Raw genomic sequence first — 18,151 nt, forward strand, 5'->3', positions numbered from 1 at the left:
TAGAGAGTGCAAGTCTCAGACCAAAGGGAATTTATGCGTGCAAGTAATCAGGGAAGTGAGTCTGCCATTTGGAGAAGTTGTTTGACATCATTGGAATTCAGTAAAGTCACAAGTTATGAGAGCAGTTTGATCCAGTTTATGTTAATCACTAATCACTTTTTGTTTTTGACATTTTAAGAATATGACTTTTGTGGAGTTTCATGTTAATCTAAGCCAGATTCAGCATTACGCAGCAATTGAATATGCAGCAAATGTTTTAGTCATTTATTATGTCCAGTGCCTCATTCCAGATAAATTCCACCCTTACCAGAATGTGAATTACTCATAAACTAGTCATCATAAGGCAATGATTCCAAATTGTACAACGGTTTATTGACTGGAAAATTTGGTTACACCTGTCAGTCATTTTCTGGTTGGTTTTGTTGTTGGAATCAGGTCTATATTTCTTAACATTTTAAAATGATAAATAAAAGATAGTGTTTGAGTATTTACATTTGCTAATCTGATGTTTGCTTTTTGCTCTTCTAGGTTTCAAGCTGAAGGACTTTTTAAGGGACAACGAAACCCTCTCCCACTTCTTGCATCACAACGCCTCACTTCCTCGCCATGCGCTAAAGCAAATAGTGGAGGCCGATGTCAATCTGGAAAAGGTACGGTGGAGAATTTCTCGATTTTAAAACTATTGGTGACAATTGCTGCTGTTTTTGTTTCAAATGTAAACAAGATGTATTTGTGCAGTCCTCTTCCCATGGGCGATCATAATAAATCCCTAGCCTCAACGCTCATGCACAAATCCAGTGACCTTGCCTCAGTGGAGACTGTTAAGCCCTTAATACGAGGGGGGGAACACTCGCGTGGGTTTAGATGGGTGCCGACTGTGGACACGATGATACCCTCTCCAATGGATTTTGCTCTATTTTAATTAAAATCGAAATAACAATCAGGTCTAATATTTGTATTCTCCATGACCACTGCCTGTTAATTAATCATGTCTTCTCATTGGGATGTCATCACCAGCCTGACAAAAGACACAAACAAGCGCACCACACACATCTCCGCTCCCATTCATATCATCGATGTATTTGTTAGCAGCTTACATAAATTGATGTAGCAGTGCACCCACGCCAACCACAGCTGCTGAAATGATATCATAGAGGGAGGGCAGGAGCCATGTGACTGCTCCTTTTCTCCCACCCGCCCCCCATCACTCCTCACGTGCAGACACAGTACTGCTGCGATGTGGCTTGGCTCCACCCACCTCCGCCCGCAACCTACACTATATGTCTATTGATCAGTGAGGATGAGCTTCCAGTAACCTGGCAAGGTCATTACTCATTAAGGAGAGTCTTCATTTTTTGATTGACAGTCCATAGAAAAATCATAATAATTCTCCAAACACTAGACGACTCGTCACCAGCTTGGATTATTAAACGCTCATGTTTACAGTATGTCAATAACACCTAGAGGACAAGTCTATGTTTGTGGTGTATACAAAAGCACAATACACGATGAATTAAAAGACACACAAATGACTGTGATAATGGGTAGCTGCTCCTCTGTTCACTGAACTGAAAACGTTTTAAATGATCTGGTTCACCTTACACGTTTGGCGGCAGTGGATTTGCATATTCGCAGAATTTGCATATTTTTTATATTTGGAACATTTTCTTTTTTTTCTGGAGATTTTTTTTTACAGTACCCTGTTTTCCGCGAAAAACATAAAATTAATGTTTATCAGTGTTTTTGATTTTTTTATTGTAGTTAAAAATAAAAAATAAAAAAAAACTACAGACATTTTCTTCAAAACCCTAACCCCAAAACATAAATAACAGAAAATAATCAATCTTGTCTCCTTTCTCCTTCCTGTCTCCAGGTTCTGACCAAAGGTTTTGGCTTTCATCTGAGAGACCTGTGTAACGTAACACCCCTGGAGGAGTTTGTGCATATTGCCGATCGCAATGTTTCCCGTCTGACGCAAGAAATCATCTGTAAGTCCTCCAGGGACTGGCTGAACAAGGCCCAAAGCCATTTCCTGTCAAATTTGGACTTCCTCAAACCGATCCGGGTAAGTGTTTATTCAAAAGTGTTTTTTTGTTAAGCTGTATTTGTTAAGCAACAGTCAATAATCACATGAAAGTTTAACCCTCATATCTCCTCTGTCTTCCACACTTTTTTTTATTTTTTGGCTTCAACACCTGAGCTCACTTTCCTGACCAGTGTTACCTCTCCCCTACATTTGTTTTCCCAATAAATCTGCCCTTTTCCCCTCCATACCCGTGTCCGCCAAGTGAGTCATGCGTGCTTTGGATGAGCAGAGGGGAATGAAATGTTCTGTACTGGTGAAAGCGGGTTCTGATATTTTCATGATGAAATCTTCCAAAGGAACAGAGATTGTGAATGTAATTCACTTAAAACACTTTTCCTTAAATGGGAGTTTTGCAACATTTTGATGAATAGAATAGAATAGAAAACTTTTATTGTAATTGTGTTAATACAAGAAATTACATTATGATAAGACAAGACCGAGAGTGGTCATCCCCTTTGTTAGTCCTGCAAAAACTTGATTGACTGACTGCTGAGTGTGACAATACAAGAACAGAGACACGCTTCCAGCAGTATGACAGACGGGAACACGAGGCCAAAGACACTGTGACCTGTTGTTCTTTCACAGCTTCCTGCTTTCCTTCCCCTTTTGTCTTAATCTTGTTTTTCTTTTCATCCCCAAAACATTGTCAATGATTTGTCTTTCTTTAAAAAAAAGTTACAAGCATTTGATTTGATTAAAGTAGCTGTGTCAAGCATACGGCCCACGGGCCAGAACCGGCCCTTCAGGCAGTCCAATCTGGCCTGTGAGGACAGAACACAAACTGCAGTTTTTCACTAAAATGAACTATTGGTTCAAATGTTTCTCACTGAAGGGCGCGCTGACGACCACTTAAATGACATTCAGAAATGTTGCTGTTTGGGATTTGATGCAAAAATGTTGTGCTCAATTTTGTCATGAAATGCAATACGAGAATATTTACTCGTAATTATTTGCACCCAAAAAACGTACATACTGGTCTGGCCCATTTTAGATCAAACTTGGGTGAAAGTGGCCCTTGAGTTGAAATGAGTTTGACATACCTGAATTAAAGAACTATAGATTGTAATATTATTATATATATTTTTTTTCAAATAACCCTCCCAAATTCGAGGTAAAAAATGAAATCTTAGTCCCCATGAAAATGTTTTTGCAAGATGCCAATCGCACACAAAATACATTTAATGGGGTTTACTGCTTAATATTACTTGTATAATAAAAAATAAAAAAGCACTTCTAATTTTGTACAAAAACGTGTGTTCTGGGACATTCTTTTACTGAATTTCTCAAATAATATTTTTTTCCCTGTGGGCTAAAATGCATTTTGTTTGGTTAAAAAAAAAAAAAAAATGCTTGAAAAATATAAAGATTGTTTTCAATTATTTTGTTTTATATTTTATAAACTTGGATTGAAAGTAATACATTTATGTTCTCTTTACAGAAGGATGTAAAATCTGATCCCAAAGTTGTTCAGGACGTCTCGGCTGCCACCGACTATCTTCTGGAGAGCCTGGGCGGGCTGGCCGTGGAGGTACGTGAACTACACTTGTACTCAATGTATGCAGACAGCATTGACACGTGAGGGACACATGAAATATTTGTTTCCAAAGGTCGGTCTTTAGTAGCATGCTCACAAAATAAGCGACTTTTTAGGAATTGGTCGTTTTGACCGGCAGGTTAGAGCTCATTTCGTGCTTACGTATGCACACACTGTAACGTTCTCACGTGTTGTGATCCGCTCCTGCAAAATTGTGTACATGTGTCCAGTCTTGGTTACGCTTCGAAGATGAATTTCTCAACTTGAGCTACCCTTTAATAAAGTAAAACTTTAATCTCAAGTCAACACATTCTAGAGGAACATTAACACGCACACAACTTGGATGTTTTTTCACTTTTTTCAGACACAAAAACCTCCTCTTTGGCTCTGCTTCGCTGACAAAGCATTACAGTACAGCTGCGTGTGTGTGCGCTGTATGTGTGTGTGAGTGTTTCCTGTCTAATCAGCAAGCAGTATGAACAACAAACTGTTTTTCTTCCCACACTGACTGTTGGCTGCAACGTCCAGCATTCTTTAATCCATACTCCTCTTTGCTTGACACTGAGCTCGATTGAAATGTTTTGCAAACTGTTGAAGATAGGGAAAGGTTTCAATGAACTTAATACATTCTTGCCTAACATTCATCCCGTTTGGCCGTGTTTGGGGTTCAAACATGTTGAGCCAAACCAGAAATGAAAGAGCATTTTTGTTTTGTCAGAGCTGTTGAGCGTTTTGGTACAAAGCGGATTGCGTGGTTAAGGGTTAGTTGAGACTGGCATAATGCAGCGATGCCCTCATGTAACCTTTGCTTTATTTTTTCACCTGATGCTTGTCAAGCCAAAAAGAAGTGTGACCTTACCAAAAACATTTAGAAAATGTCATTCTCTAATCACTGAACCCTGCTGAATAAAATATATTTGTCGTTTAATATGTAAACATGACTATTTGGCTTCCTCACTGCAGCATTCTCAAAATTTTTACTTTATCAAGAAGAAATAACTTGGATACTGTTCTGCAACCATTGGAATGGAATGAAATGATATGCGCCATTAAATTCCTCCATCCATTTCACATTCAAACAAACACCAGTCACCGGTGAAAAGCCATTCAGGCCTGAAATTTGAACCCAGAACTTCACGACACTCTGAGCTCTATTCCCATGCCTGGCACAACTCTAGCACGAGTCACAATCTAAGGCTATGATCACACTGCAGGTCAATTTAGATTTTGTATTTATTCAGTTTTTGCAGATATGTGACTTGTATCCGAATTTTTTTTTTCATGCAACGTACATGGTACAATTCAGATTTGTTTCAAATCTGACCCAGGCCTCTTTCATCCTCCGGTCGCACCGACCCATTTGTCATCAAAAGCCGAACATGACACTGTGCCACATGACATTGTGCTTTTTTACTTGTGTGTTACTTCACAGACGCATTCTGTTCACATTAGAAGTCACATGTATTTTTGTACCACATAAAAAGATTGGATTAAATAAAACAAAAAACAAATTGTGAACAAAAAGTGTGAATGTAGGCTAAATCTATGGGTTAGAATTTGTGTTGGTATTTTCACAGATGCGGGCAAGTGGGTGCATGGTGGCATTTTTTTTTTAGGGCCATTTTGGTGCCGTTGTGGGTGTGAATACAGTCAATTTGATTCACCGTCATTTAAAGTCATAGAAAGTACACATAACTGTTTTAAAATAGAGGTCCAGTATTAAACCGTATCCTCATTTTCTTCTTGTTGATCATGGTAAACAGGTGCAATATTCAATTATTTATCAATGCACTGAATAGTTGGAGATATAAGCAGTTCATATCAAGGTGGTTCTGACTTAACCAGCTGGATGATGCAGATGAACTGAGGTAACCTCGGACAAACTGCTCGTAGGAGGTTATTATGGGGCATAACAAGCTGCCCAAGTGTGTGTGCGGGCGTGTGCGTGTGACTCGCCCGCTCAACCAGGCTAACATAACCATTGTGGCGCAGAGAAAATGACATTTACTCAGTCTTACAAAATTGCTGCCCATGGACACTATTCCACATTTTGGACTCTGTAGCATCAAGAATGACACACCCAGTAGCCTGCATCCAGAGTGGTGGTTTGATGCGACTGTGAGCAAAGATCGTGTGTGTTTCATGTATGTGCACATTCAGTTTTGTGAGATGAATGTTCGTTCCTCCTGATGAATTTGTTGTGGACAAATTGAGCAAAAACAGAATAAGTAGTGCATGCAGTGAAATAAACAAGTACTGTAGTTGGAAATGATTCAACCAAGAAAGAAAAGGTGTTTTTTGTTGTGAAACAACCATGCATGTCAGAACAGTGTGTGTGCCCCAAGTGTCATTTGTCAGTATAATAACAAAGTACTTGAGGAGCCTGCAGAGGTTGGCCTATTATGAGAATGACCGATAGTAACCTCTCTTTGTTCTTGCGCCTCCTGCGTCTTCCCTGTATGTGAGGATTTGCTTTTCTCCCTTCAATATTTACTCATATGTTTCTGGTAGCTCTAACCTGTGTCATTTCTTTAGAAGTGACAGTTATATATCATGAACTCAAGTAACCTCTAATTCACATTCAGGGACACAAAGCTTCACCCTCTTCCCCCTTCTCTCTTTGTTACGGTACACAAAAAGCCTACACCCCCACCCCTTCATTCCTTCCCTGTCACGAGTTGGTGACATAATACAATTAATGCAGAACTTGTGGTGGCTTGTTTCTCAACGTCTAGCGATTCTGGTGTCTGTCTGCTCACCTAGTTATATACTGTAAAAAGGAAATGAAGGAAACCAGACAAACGTGACAATTGCATGTGAGCACATTTTAAACAAAATATAAAACAGCAAAATCAGTATAAAGTGTGGTTGAAAAAAAACAGCAACAGCTAAACAAAACCTACCACTGTGGGCTTTATTTTTGTATACAGGCGCATGTGCGCTCGGTGTAAAAACTTGACGCATCTTCATTTTCATGCCGTGGCAAGTCTAGTTTACCGTATTTGGGACTCTGACGTTCCAGTGGACTGAGGCCGTTTTCCATTACACACCCTTAGCGCATCTGACAATTTGGTGACAGGAAGATTAGATATTAGACTACATAAAGGCAGGTTTAAGTTGTGGCACAGGTTTTAGTGGATTTGCTCGAGGCGCAAGCAGGCAGATTCTAAACCTCGCGTACGTGCGTGGTGGATGTCATTGTATTTCATTCCTAAATATGACATGCAGTGAGCCCTCTGAATCATTGTAGAAGTTAATTCATCGGATGAATTATTATCATTATTATCATCATTTTTAAAAGCACCCCCCTTCAGCAAAACACACCTGTGGGTGGGATATGTGAGTTTGCCACACAAGGACGCACGACCATGGTCAACAAGTGAAGAGCTTCTTGCAGTTCCTTTTAATTGTACTTTGCGCACACTGATCTCTTGCTAGGACTCCAGCGAGTCCTTCACGTAGACCACATGCGCTGAATTTAAAGGGAATGAGGGGAGCCGCTTCCATTGGTTGGGAAACAAGTTTGTCTGTGTTCACTCCCATAGCGGTGCAAACGTCCATTTGTTTGACCAAGCTTTATGCTAAACTGTGTATAAAAATAGAGCCCTAATATTAAAACATATTGACAATTAGTACACTTAATAGACTTAAAACCTGGCAACTCAAGATGGGTTGAAGTAACAAAATACTGCAAGCATATTTCCTTGTCAAGTAGGCTTTACTACACTGCAGTAACCATAACAGGCCTGGTTATAATGAATGATGTATCCTACAGCACATCATCATCTATTCAATTATAATAAGGGGCACACAAGCCTTTCAAACATTATCAATAGAATGTAAGTGTCACACGAGCCTGCGCATATTATCAGAGTTCACACACTACAGAGCAGCAGATAAGACTGAAGATTTATCACCGTCTGGCTGACTACCAAGTGTCTCCACCCCGCAGAGCCCCCCCCCCCCCCCCCCAATCCCCACAGCACTCACACACACAGCGCCATGTCTGGAATACCATTCATAGTGACGCTCATGACCACCAGTAACTTCAAAATAGGGTTCACAGACACTCACTCTCACCCGCCTATGTTGTGACACTTGATAGTGTGCACATGGAGTTACTGGCATCTGATTGTCATGGCCTTAGAGTGGATGAGATGCGAGAAAAAACAAGCACCAATGTGTTTTTTAAAAACAGACCTCTGGTGACTTTGTTGTGTTCCTGGAGGGTGATTTGACATAGTGAATGTTCAATTATGTTGACAGGATTTGATGGTCAAATATTGACACTTTTGCTCCGTGCCTGTAAGGTAATTTGATACCTTTCACCAGTACATTTTGTTGATGGTAAAGGGCACTATCGTTCATCTTCTTTCATCATCTTAACCCTTAAAGATAGTATATTTAATATTTAAATATTCACACCATAGCTGTTTCTTACCAGTAGAATGTTTGTGCTTAAATTTTGAGTGTGTATGTGTTGTCTATTACATTCCTTAATAAATCAAAATGTGTACATCTTATAAGCAAAATGAGTTGATCACTGACCTAAAAGCCGAATGGCTCACAATCTGTGGTCCAGTTCATTCCCAAGGTGTTAAATGAGGTTATAGTTGGAGATCTTAAGCCCTTCAGAACCACATTTTTTCTGCTAGGCTTTTTCTTCTTTTTAGTTGACTCTTTTCCCACATAAGAACAACAGGGGGGGGAATTGGGGGGTTATCTGATGTTTTTATTTGTTATAGTGGTAACGTGTTGTAAACTTACCAAACTTATATGTAACATTTTTAACATGAAAATCATGAAAATCAACTTGCGATTGTGATTGCTTAGAAGTTCCAATCATGAACCAGAAGTGTTGCCATCATCCAAATTATGCGTTTTTATTGGTTTAAACACGCGAATATGTTATGTCCACCGCAATCATCTATCGGTTTGAAGGTAAAGTGGAAAAGTGGAAGTCTGTTTTTCCCTATATCAGGGGGCGGCCATTTTGCCATTTGCTGTCGACTGAACGTGACATCAGAGTTGCTCAGGGCTCCGGTAACAACCTATCACAGCTCACCGTTTTTTTTCGAGTTTGATCATGTGACGTCCACAAACTGAACCGTGATTGGCCGTTTCCGGAGCCCTGATAACTGTGATGCCATTCTCAGTTGACAGCAAGTGGCAAAATGGCCGCCCCCTGAGAAGGATAAAAGGATTTTGCTGCTTAATTCATATTCCACAAAGGCAATATTAACCAGAATGCCATGCTTAGACTAGTGGGACTGCACAGAACATACTATTGTACAGAACATTTTGTGGAACATTTCCCATTTAAGTTCTTTCATACCAAGATCATCCAAGCATGCTTCCTGTTGTTTATGCTGACATGTTGTGTCTCTATCAATAGCTTGAGAGCATGAAGAGTTGGAAAGATATGCGAAAGGAGATCCTCTATCTCACTGCCAATGCCACGGGCTCGCCGAATCAGATGTACCAGGCTGTGTCGCGCATTGTCTGCGGCCACCCAGAAGGAGGCGGCCTCAAAATCAAGTCTCTCAATTGGTATGAAGATAACAACTACAAGGCGCTGTTTGGAAACCATGGCAATGACAGCGACAACCTTTCCACCTATGACAATACATCCAGTAAGTGTGCAGGGTTGCTCTTATTGAAAAGCTGTTTGAAATGATGGTCGATAGTTGTAAATGCTTTGTGGCTTGTTTGTCAAGCTCCTTATTGCAACACCATGATGCGGAGACTGGAGTCGAGCCCCATATCCAGGATGATTTGGAGAGCTCTAAAGCCTCTGCTGGTGGGAAAGATCCTGTACACTCCAGATACTCCAGCCACGCAGAGGATAATCCACGAGGTATGCACCTACAAGAAGTCATGAACTTTTGTTGAAGCTCATCTCTACTGAATGGTGATTCATGTGTGGGATTGTGTTTCCCAGGTGAACAAGACCTTCCAGGAGCTCGGCCTGTTGAGGGACCTGGGTGGGATGTGGGATGAGATGAAGCCAAAAGTGTGGAACTTTATGGAGAACAGTGAAGAAATGGACTTGGTCAGGGTGAGTGGGCTACACTGACAGAATACCTTTACATATTATTCTATATATATAATTTTATATTTGTGACAGTGATCAGTGTCATGAAGTGCTTTCTTGAATTGAGTATCAAAACCCCCTACAGGCATCACTATCTACCTTGCTTTCTTATGATCTCATATTGCAAATGTTAACTTTCCACCACCAAGTTTCATTGTCACCCTATGTGAAAAGAAGGCGCAGAAAAAGAGCACTGGTCTGTTTTCTTTCTGGATAAACATGAAAGACGAATATCAGAGATTATTTCAGATATCAAATTTAAAAATGTTGCTTTCTAACTAATCAGTAAAAAAAAATCTAATATGCTAACTATTCTACTAGATTTGCAATGGCCCTTAAATATGATTGAAGGCAGATTAATGGGGAATTAAATACAGCCACTTAACCAGAAATTACAACATAGCAAGGAGTATTATTATTATTATTTATTTATTTTTATTTAGGATGTCCCAGATGGCATACTCACAAAATGGTTGGTCTTGACTCCTTCTTCAAGGTTGCACATTCAACACTGCCACCTAGTGTCAATGTTTGAATTACATCTGAAAACAAACAATCATTTAAAAAGTCACTTGGCTTAATACCTATTATTAGCAGCAAAAAGAACATACAGCACATACAATATATAATTTTCTAGTAGTCCATTGTTTTTAGGTCTGAAGTTAGCCATAAGCATGTGCCGACTGTTTGTTTCTGCCTTCCATTTGAAACGAAGGATGACAAAAGGACATTTTTAATGTTTTAAACAAAACTCATTCTATGTATTAAATCATATAAATCCCAATTTTCATGCAGACGCTGCTCCAAAATGACGCCAGTGCCACTTTCTTGAACACCCAACTCAGTGGGACTGAGTGGCGGGTGTCCGATGTGTCGCACTTCCTTGCCAAATCTTCATCTGACCAAAGATCAGCTGGATCAGCATACACCTGGAGGGATGTCTTCAATGAAACCGACCAGGCCATACAGACCATCACCCGCTTCATGGAGGTCGGTTTGATCAAAAAATACGTCATATAAAATACACAATTGCTCATATAATATAGAGTAATGCAAAGAGTTAACTATCTCAGTCTGTAGCGAGCCAAAGCACAGACGAACCATTTTCTCTACTTTACAAATGAGTTCTCATTTAGGTCAATATGCAAGGAGAAACTCAATAAGGCAATAAACGGATTCCTAATTCGCCATTTAGCTAATCTTGTTAACTTTGTTTTGAAGCACTTATGTGAATCCATTTATGACGCTGTCTCTTTCTATGTTCACTGGGTCAGCATGCCCAGCCTTAACAAAAAAGCCATTATATAGCGCTGCCAACAAACATTAGCCAGGGTTGTGAAAGGGCCTTCTTGTGTGTGTCTTATTTATCTGTGTCAGGGATAAATGTATCGAAGGCTTCTCTAATTCAGTAGTTAATGTCAGCAAATAGCCTTGCAACTTTCTTCTTCTCAGTAAGAATGCTCAGATTACAGCACAAACTGTACAATAAAATCCGGACTAGCTTTTGGTCTCCTTTAGATTCATGATACAAATGCACCATCTAAAGTAAAAAAGCCAGAGTGTATGAATCCACATCATTCCCACATGTGGAAAATAGCATTGACTTCAGTATGGATCTGTATCAGAAAAGCATAGCATAGGCACTGTCATGCACAACTGTAAACAATATCTTGACCTATTGACCTACTTGGTTGGATCCACCTCCTAAGGAGCTCACATAATACATGCTTGTCTTTCCTCACCTCAACTCAACTGAACTCAACTTTATTTATGTAGCCTCACTAGGACGATGTCAAGGTCTAACAGTTAAAACAAAGTATGTCATGCCTGCAGTGCTCATGCTGCCTTTTCTTAAGGTTTTGAACTCACTGTTCTCTCAGACACAGCTTAAATCAGTTAAGAGGCTCAGCTCGTACTTTGCTCATGTAGTGTCTATTCAAAGACCATGTAATGTATGTTTAGCACACCTTATAGACCAGTTAGCAATACAATTATATTTTGTGGATTCTTGTCTTATTTACTCAAAGGAGAAGTCAAACCCCCCCCCAAAAAAAAAATTTTTTCTTGACATTATGTTCTATTCAGACCCACTAGTGTAAATGTGGTATTCTGGTTAATTTTGCGTTAGTGGAATATGAGTTAAGCAGCAAAATCCAGCCGTTTTTATCAATATCAGAAGGCGGCCATTTTGCCACTTGCTGTCAAGTGAAAATGACATCACGTATGCTCAGGTCTCTGGTAACTTCAGAAAACAGGCGAGCTGTGATTGGTCTTTGCTCGTTCTCTGAGCAATTGTGATGTCATCTTCAGTCGACAGCAAATGGCAAAATGGCCGCCCCCTGAAATGGATAAAAACAGCTGGATTTTGCAGCATAACTCATATTCCAAAAATGTATTATTGATCAAAATGTCATGTTTAAATTAGTGATGTCACATATAACATATTATTGTCAAGAAATTAAAGTCTTACCATAACCCTCCTTTCCCTTTTTCCCAATCAGTGTGTGAACCTCGACAAACTGGAGCCAGTAGCAAACGAGGAGCGCCTGGTCAACAAATCCATGAGTCTACTTGACAACCAGAAGTTCTGGGCAGGGATTGTGTTCCCGGACATCTCCCATAGCAACAGCTCTCACCTGCCTCCCAAAGTCAACTACAAAATCCGCATGGACATCGATAATGTTGAGAGGACCAACAAGATCAAGGATGGGTAAAAGAGACACGTTTCTTATCACATTTGAAGTGCCATTGAAGTACTCTTGAGTAGCAAATACCTATTGAATTTTGTGGTTTGCAGTTACTGGGATCCCGGTCCCCGGGCAGACCCTTTCGAGGACTTGCGGTACATCTGGGGCGGATTCTCCTACCTGCAGGATGTGATTGAACAGGGAATCATCCGAGCTGTGACAGGCACCAAGGAAAAGACTGGAATCTATATTCAGCAGATGCCCTATCCTTGCTATGTTGATGACATGTAAGTGACTGTATGTATTATATGTAACACTGAGTCACATCACACTGAGGGAGGAAAAATGACTTATTGTACTTAGGGGTGTACTCACTTTTGTTGTCAGGGGTTTATTAGGCAAGTTAAATAGATTTTTGCCTTATATAGCTGTCAAGGGCAGTGAAGGAGTTAAGATATGGTTCTTACTTGTTTTTGTAGTTTTCTGCGGGTGATGAGTCGCTCCATGCCTCTGTTCATGACGCTGGCATGGATGTACTCGGTGGCCATCATCATCAAGGGGGTGGTCTACGAGAAGGAGGCCCGGCTCAAGGAGACCATGAGGATCATGGGACTCAACAACGGCATTTTGTGGCTGAGCTGGTTCATCAGCAGTTTGATTCCACTGCTGATCAGCGCCGGCTTGTTGGTCATGTTGTTGAAGGTTAGTACAAACACGCTATAGAAATGATGAGTATTTTTAAACATTTTCAAAAAATCCTTGAATGTAACTGTAAATAATATGGTCTTATTTTTTTCCCTTCCCTCCTGTCAGCTCGGCAACTTGCTCCCTTACAGCGACTCGGGCGTGGTCTTCTTATTCCTGAGCTCTTTCGGCGTGGTAACCATCATGCAGTGCTTCCTTATCAGCACGTTGTTCTCTCGTGCCAACTTGGCAGCGGCCTGCGGTGGGATCATCTACTTCACCCTCTACCTGCCCTATGTGCTGTGTGTTGCCTGGCAAGACTACGTGGGATATGCAGCAAAAATTGTTGTGGTGAGTGGATACAGTTTGATATCCCTCCACAGCACCTTGTTTGTGAAATAATGTTCTCTGAGCATGAACTTTTGGTCGTGTTTTCCATTCTCTTCCCAGAGCCTGCTGTCTCCTGTAGCTTTTGGATTTGGCTGTGAGTACTTGTCGCTGTTTGAAGAGCAAGGTGTGGGAATCCAATGGTCCAACTTGCTGGCGAGCCCCCTGGAGGAGGACAGTTACAATCTGACCACCTCCATCTGTCTCATGCTCTTTGATGCTGTGCTGTATGGAGTCATGACATGGTACATTGAGGCTGTGTTTCCCGGTGAGTCTCCTTATAATTGATGTGTGACTATTTTTCTGCAAATCAGTTGATGTTGTAAATCAGAAACATTGGTGAAAACGTCCTAAAAGACAATGCAAATATTTCCGTCACAGGCCAGTATGGAATCCCCAGGCCTTGGTATTTCCCTTTTACACGGACATACTGGTGTGGCGAGAAACAGAGCCAGAACTTCTCGACTCCTTTGTCTAAGAAAGGCAACGCTGATGGTACAAATGTGTTTTCATCTTCTTTTTTTTTTACTCATGTGACAAAACCATGCTGATACAGTGTTTTGTGTTTCCAGCTGTGTGCATAGAGGAGGAGCCAAGCCACATAGAACCAGGTGTTTACATCAAGAACCTGGTAAAAATCTACAGTCATGGAAAAAAGCTGGCAGTGGATGGTCTCTCCCTGAGATTCTACGAAGGACAGATTACCTCCTTCCTGGGTCACAATGGAGCTGGCAAGACCACAACAATGTAAGGCAACATGCACATCCTGTGCATCCAAATCAAATGTTCCCATTCTAAGAGGCAATTGACTAACCTGCCCCTGCTTTTTGTTGTTGTTGTTGTTGTTTTTTTGGTTAGGTCAATCCTAACGGGGTTGTTCCCGCCCACTTCAGGAACAGCCTACATCTTAGGCAAAGATATTCGCTCGGAGCTTAGTACCATCAGGCAGAATCTGGGTGTCTGCCCCCAGCACAATGTGCTTTTCAGCATGTAAGTACTCACATATATATTGTGATCATGGGAAATGGTAATTTCATTAGCGAGCTTTTTGCTCTTCCTGGAAATTGGCACTGATCTGGTTGATGTGAATGCAGGCTGACAGTGGAAGAGCACATCTGGTTCTATGCTCGACTGAAGGGGCTGCCTGAGGACATTGTGAAGGCTGAAATGGAGCAAATTGTCAATGATGTTGGATTGCCTCATAAGCGACAATCACGCACCAACACGCTCTCTGGTCAGCTCAGTTTTACTTTTACCATACCAGAAATGTTTTATGTGAATTAGCTTGCGAGTCGGTGATCTTAACGGCACTTCTCCCATTGCTTTCAATTCAGGTGGGATGCAGCGGAAATTGTCAGTGGCGTTGGCTTTCGTTGGTGGCTCAAAAGTTGTGATCTTGGATGAACCCACAGCTGGAGTTGACCCCTATGCACGCCGGGGCATCTGGGACCTGCTTCTTAAATACAGACAAGGTAAGGGGAAAATAACAGTATGAGTGCAGACCTCCGCCAAGGCTTAAACATAAAAAAAGATCCACAAGGGAAGTTTTACATCTGATTAGATAAAAACGTCAATGTTGATATGACCAAGCAAGATTGTTATCCTTCTGTCAGGCCGCACCATCCTCCTGTCCACTCATCACATGGATGAGGCTGACATCTTGGGTGACCGCATCGCCATCATCTCCCATGGCAAGCTTTGCTGCGTCGGGTCCTCACTCTTCCTGAAGACCCAATTGGGCACCGGCTACTACCTGACCTTGGTAAAGCGAGACTACGACTTGGCACTCCAGTCCTGCAGGAATTCCGCAAGCACTGTCTCTTACAATAAGAAAGCTGAGAAGGTAGGAGGGTGTGCGTTTGTCTCACTTATGATGAGTCAGTCTGGCTTTACTTACTGTAACTATCATTTCATCCACTTAGGAGGATAATGTGTCTGAGAGCAGTTCAGACGCAGGCCTTGGCAGTGAACCAGAGAGTGAAACCACCACCATCGGTAGGAGAAAAAAAAAAGCACTGTGTTTTAACAAATTAAATCAAAAAAAATGAAACTAAAACCATACACTCTTGCTTTCAGATGTTTCCCTCATCTCAAGCGTGATTTTCAAGCATGTCTCAGAGGCTCGCCTGGTGGAGGACCTCGGACATGAGCTCACTTATATTCTGCCCTATCAGTCAGCTAAAGATGGAGCCTTTGTAGAGCTCTTCCATGAGCTTGATGACCGTCTCACCGACCTTGGAATATCAAGTTATGGCATATCAGACACAACCCTAGAGGAGGTACGGAACAATTCAATGTGGAATAACATGGATGGGATTTGTCTTATGTGACTTGATGATCAACATTTTAATGATTTTCTTTTAGATTTTCTTGAAAGTGGCTGAGGACAGTGGAGTTGATTCTGTGGAACTTTCAGGTGAGATTTATGATCAAAGAAAATGTTCAACAGCTGTGTAAGGAAACATGCCAAACATGCCATGACACGTTTGCAGATGGAGTCGTGCCAACGAGGACACGTCGCCGCCATGCATTTGGAGACCATCAGAGCTGCTTGAAGCCCTTCACTGAAGATGACTTTGATTTCAACGACTCTGAAGGTGACCCAGCAGAAGTATTTGTTATCATCCGTAAATGCAAGACACGTAATCGTAGATAATAAAGGTTTGCATGTTTGCTCATGTGTCTGCTGTGTGTTTACAGAGTCTCGTGAGACTGACTGGCTTAGTGGCAGTGATGGTAAAGGCTCGTACCAAGTCAAAGGCTGGAGTCTGAAGCGACAACAGTTTGTGGCACTACTCTGGAAAAGATTCCTCTATGCTCAACGGTCCAGGAAAGGCTTTTTTGCACAGGTATGATGAGACTTTTTAATTTTTTTTTATTAAATATAAGGAGAAAGCCTGGCGGCCCTCCGGGCCTTTAAAGCACTGGGGGAAACCCTGTTGTCTGCGTTTTAGTTTTAACAAATAATCATGTTTGTTCCCCCTCTAGATTGTCCTCCCAGCTGTGTTTGTGTGTATTGCACTGGTGTTCAGCTTAATTGTTCCTCCATTTGGAAAGTACCCCAGCTTGGCTCTGCAGCCCAGCATGTATGGAGAGCAGTTTACCTTTGTCAGGTATGTTCATCTATCAATTATTTATATATACTGTGTATGAAAATAACTGCTTGGAAACACATTCTCTGTCATCACGCACATTCAGCTGAATAATGTGACAAGGCACAAGCACACATGAAATTCAAGTCATTTGTGTCTTTACAGTAACGACATACCCGAGGACCCTTATACTGAAAAACTACTGGGAGCTTTGACAGACAAACCAGGATTTGGAACACGCTGCATGGATGGAGAATCCATTTTGTGAGTCATAACTATAAACAGAATCAATAATGTGAATTTTACTTTCACTTTGTAAACTCACGTGACGTGTTTGAATGTGCCTACTTGCAGGGACACGTCGTGTGCCACCGTGGAAGATGAGTGGTTGATTTCACAAGTATCTCAAAGTGTGAAGGACATGTTCGACAACGGCAACTGGTCCATGGAGAATCCATCGCCTCTGTGCGAGTGCAGCTGCGAGGGGCGCAAAAGGATGCTGCCGGAGTGTCCAGCTGGTGCGGGGGGCCTACCACCTCCACAGGTTAGTGAGGCCATATAATATACAGGTTAGCTGCTTAAATTGTAAATCAAATCAAATTGTATTTATGTAGCTCTTTTCATATGTAAAAATGAGGGAGGGGTGTCAAAATGAGTGTGTTAATTTGTTTTCTGTACTGGGAGAATTCCAGTCACAACACAGCAGACACGTCCACGTCAAAATTCAGCAGTAATAAATGTAATAATAATGCATATATTTGTGGAGAATGGGGTCAAGTTGTATTTTACAATTTTGAAAATGTGCAAAAGTTACTTCATGTTAAAGATTAGATAACTTACTATGAAAAGAAAAATGCACTGAGCTGTCACCAATGTCTTACAAATGCAATTATGCCATCTAGTGGCAGAAAAATGGCCTCAACACAAATCAATATCACACTCATTTTTTACATTACAGTACATCTTTTTAATTTTAACAAAATTGTATGAATTATTATGAAGTTACTGTATCAATGACTAAAAGATGCTGCCATATTTCTAACTTACGCGTTTTGTCTGCTTTGTATTCAGATGAAGCTCAGCGACAAAGACACACTTCAGAATTTGACCGGCAGAAACGTGTCAGATTATCTGGTGAAGACCTACGCTCAGATCATTGGCAAAAGGTGACACTCATTACACATTCAATTATTGTTTCAGTATTATTTTGCTTTTAAATTGATTTTCCTCGACGTGTGAGTAAGTGGTTATTAACACACCTGTGTTTTGTTTCTATCACACCTCAGCCTGAAGAACAAGATTTGGGTCAACGAGTTCAGGTACCTTAGCCGACATTTAATCCCTCTTAAAAGCATGAATCTGGATTGTCTCTGGTATTAAAAGAACTCATCTGTGCACAGATATGGCGGCTTCTCGCTTGGCGCCAGGGGCTCTCAGCTTCCAGCCCAGAGAGACGAGATCGATGAGGCAATTGCTCAGCTGCGACGGCGCTTCCATCTCGAAAGGGTAAGAGATTTCAGACAAATGGGCTTCAAACGCTGCTTGTAAACATCAATATATCAACACATAAATTATACAATATGGAAA

At 41.1% G+C, this 18,151-nt stretch overlaps 1 protein-coding gene across 1 annotated transcript in view; it reads left to right on the plus strand.

Moving 5' to 3' along the window:
• The window catches only part of LOC147169918 (phospholipid-transporting ATPase ABCA1-like), a 45,291-nt gene that overhangs the window by 19,590 nt on the left and 7,550 nt on the right, over positions 1 to 18,151 (plus strand). The window contains exons 6-34 of the mRNA XM_086083508.1: positions 529 to 650; positions 1,874 to 2,065; positions 3,525 to 3,614; positions 9,016 to 9,253; positions 9,338 to 9,477; positions 9,562 to 9,678; positions 10,510 to 10,704; positions 12,216 to 12,424; positions 12,512 to 12,688; positions 12,881 to 13,103; positions 13,215 to 13,436; positions 13,536 to 13,740; positions 13,854 to 13,967; positions 14,045 to 14,219; positions 14,331 to 14,462; positions 14,567 to 14,706; positions 14,807 to 14,944; positions 15,086 to 15,315; positions 15,395 to 15,467; positions 15,549 to 15,751; positions 15,837 to 15,888; positions 15,965 to 16,069; positions 16,173 to 16,321; positions 16,461 to 16,585; positions 16,730 to 16,828; positions 16,919 to 17,108; positions 17,636 to 17,730; positions 17,851 to 17,883; positions 17,965 to 18,070. Coding sequence (XP_085939634.1) covers positions 529 to 650; positions 1,874 to 2,065; positions 3,525 to 3,614; positions 9,016 to 9,253; positions 9,338 to 9,477; positions 9,562 to 9,678; positions 10,510 to 10,704; positions 12,216 to 12,424; positions 12,512 to 12,688; positions 12,881 to 13,103; positions 13,215 to 13,436; positions 13,536 to 13,740; positions 13,854 to 13,967; positions 14,045 to 14,219; positions 14,331 to 14,462; positions 14,567 to 14,706; positions 14,807 to 14,944; positions 15,086 to 15,315; positions 15,395 to 15,467; positions 15,549 to 15,751; positions 15,837 to 15,888; positions 15,965 to 16,069; positions 16,173 to 16,321; positions 16,461 to 16,585; positions 16,730 to 16,828; positions 16,919 to 17,108; positions 17,636 to 17,730; positions 17,851 to 17,883; positions 17,965 to 18,070 — 4,289 coding nt within the window. The remainder of the gene's footprint in view (positions 1 to 528; positions 651 to 1,873; positions 2,066 to 3,524; positions 3,615 to 9,015; positions 9,254 to 9,337; positions 9,478 to 9,561; positions 9,679 to 10,509; positions 10,705 to 12,215; positions 12,425 to 12,511; positions 12,689 to 12,880; positions 13,104 to 13,214; positions 13,437 to 13,535; positions 13,741 to 13,853; positions 13,968 to 14,044; positions 14,220 to 14,330; positions 14,463 to 14,566; positions 14,707 to 14,806; positions 14,945 to 15,085; positions 15,316 to 15,394; positions 15,468 to 15,548; positions 15,752 to 15,836; positions 15,889 to 15,964; positions 16,070 to 16,172; positions 16,322 to 16,460; positions 16,586 to 16,729; positions 16,829 to 16,918; positions 17,109 to 17,635; positions 17,731 to 17,850; positions 17,884 to 17,964; positions 18,071 to 18,151) is intronic.

This window comes from Leptonotus elevatus, chromosome 8 (assembly GCF_054856555.1).
Source record: "Leptonotus elevatus isolate MCC_2025b chromosome 8, RoL_Lele_1.0, whole genome shotgun sequence".
Classification (NCBI taxonomy): Eukaryota; Metazoa; Chordata; class Actinopteri; order Syngnathiformes; family Syngnathidae; genus Leptonotus; species Leptonotus elevatus.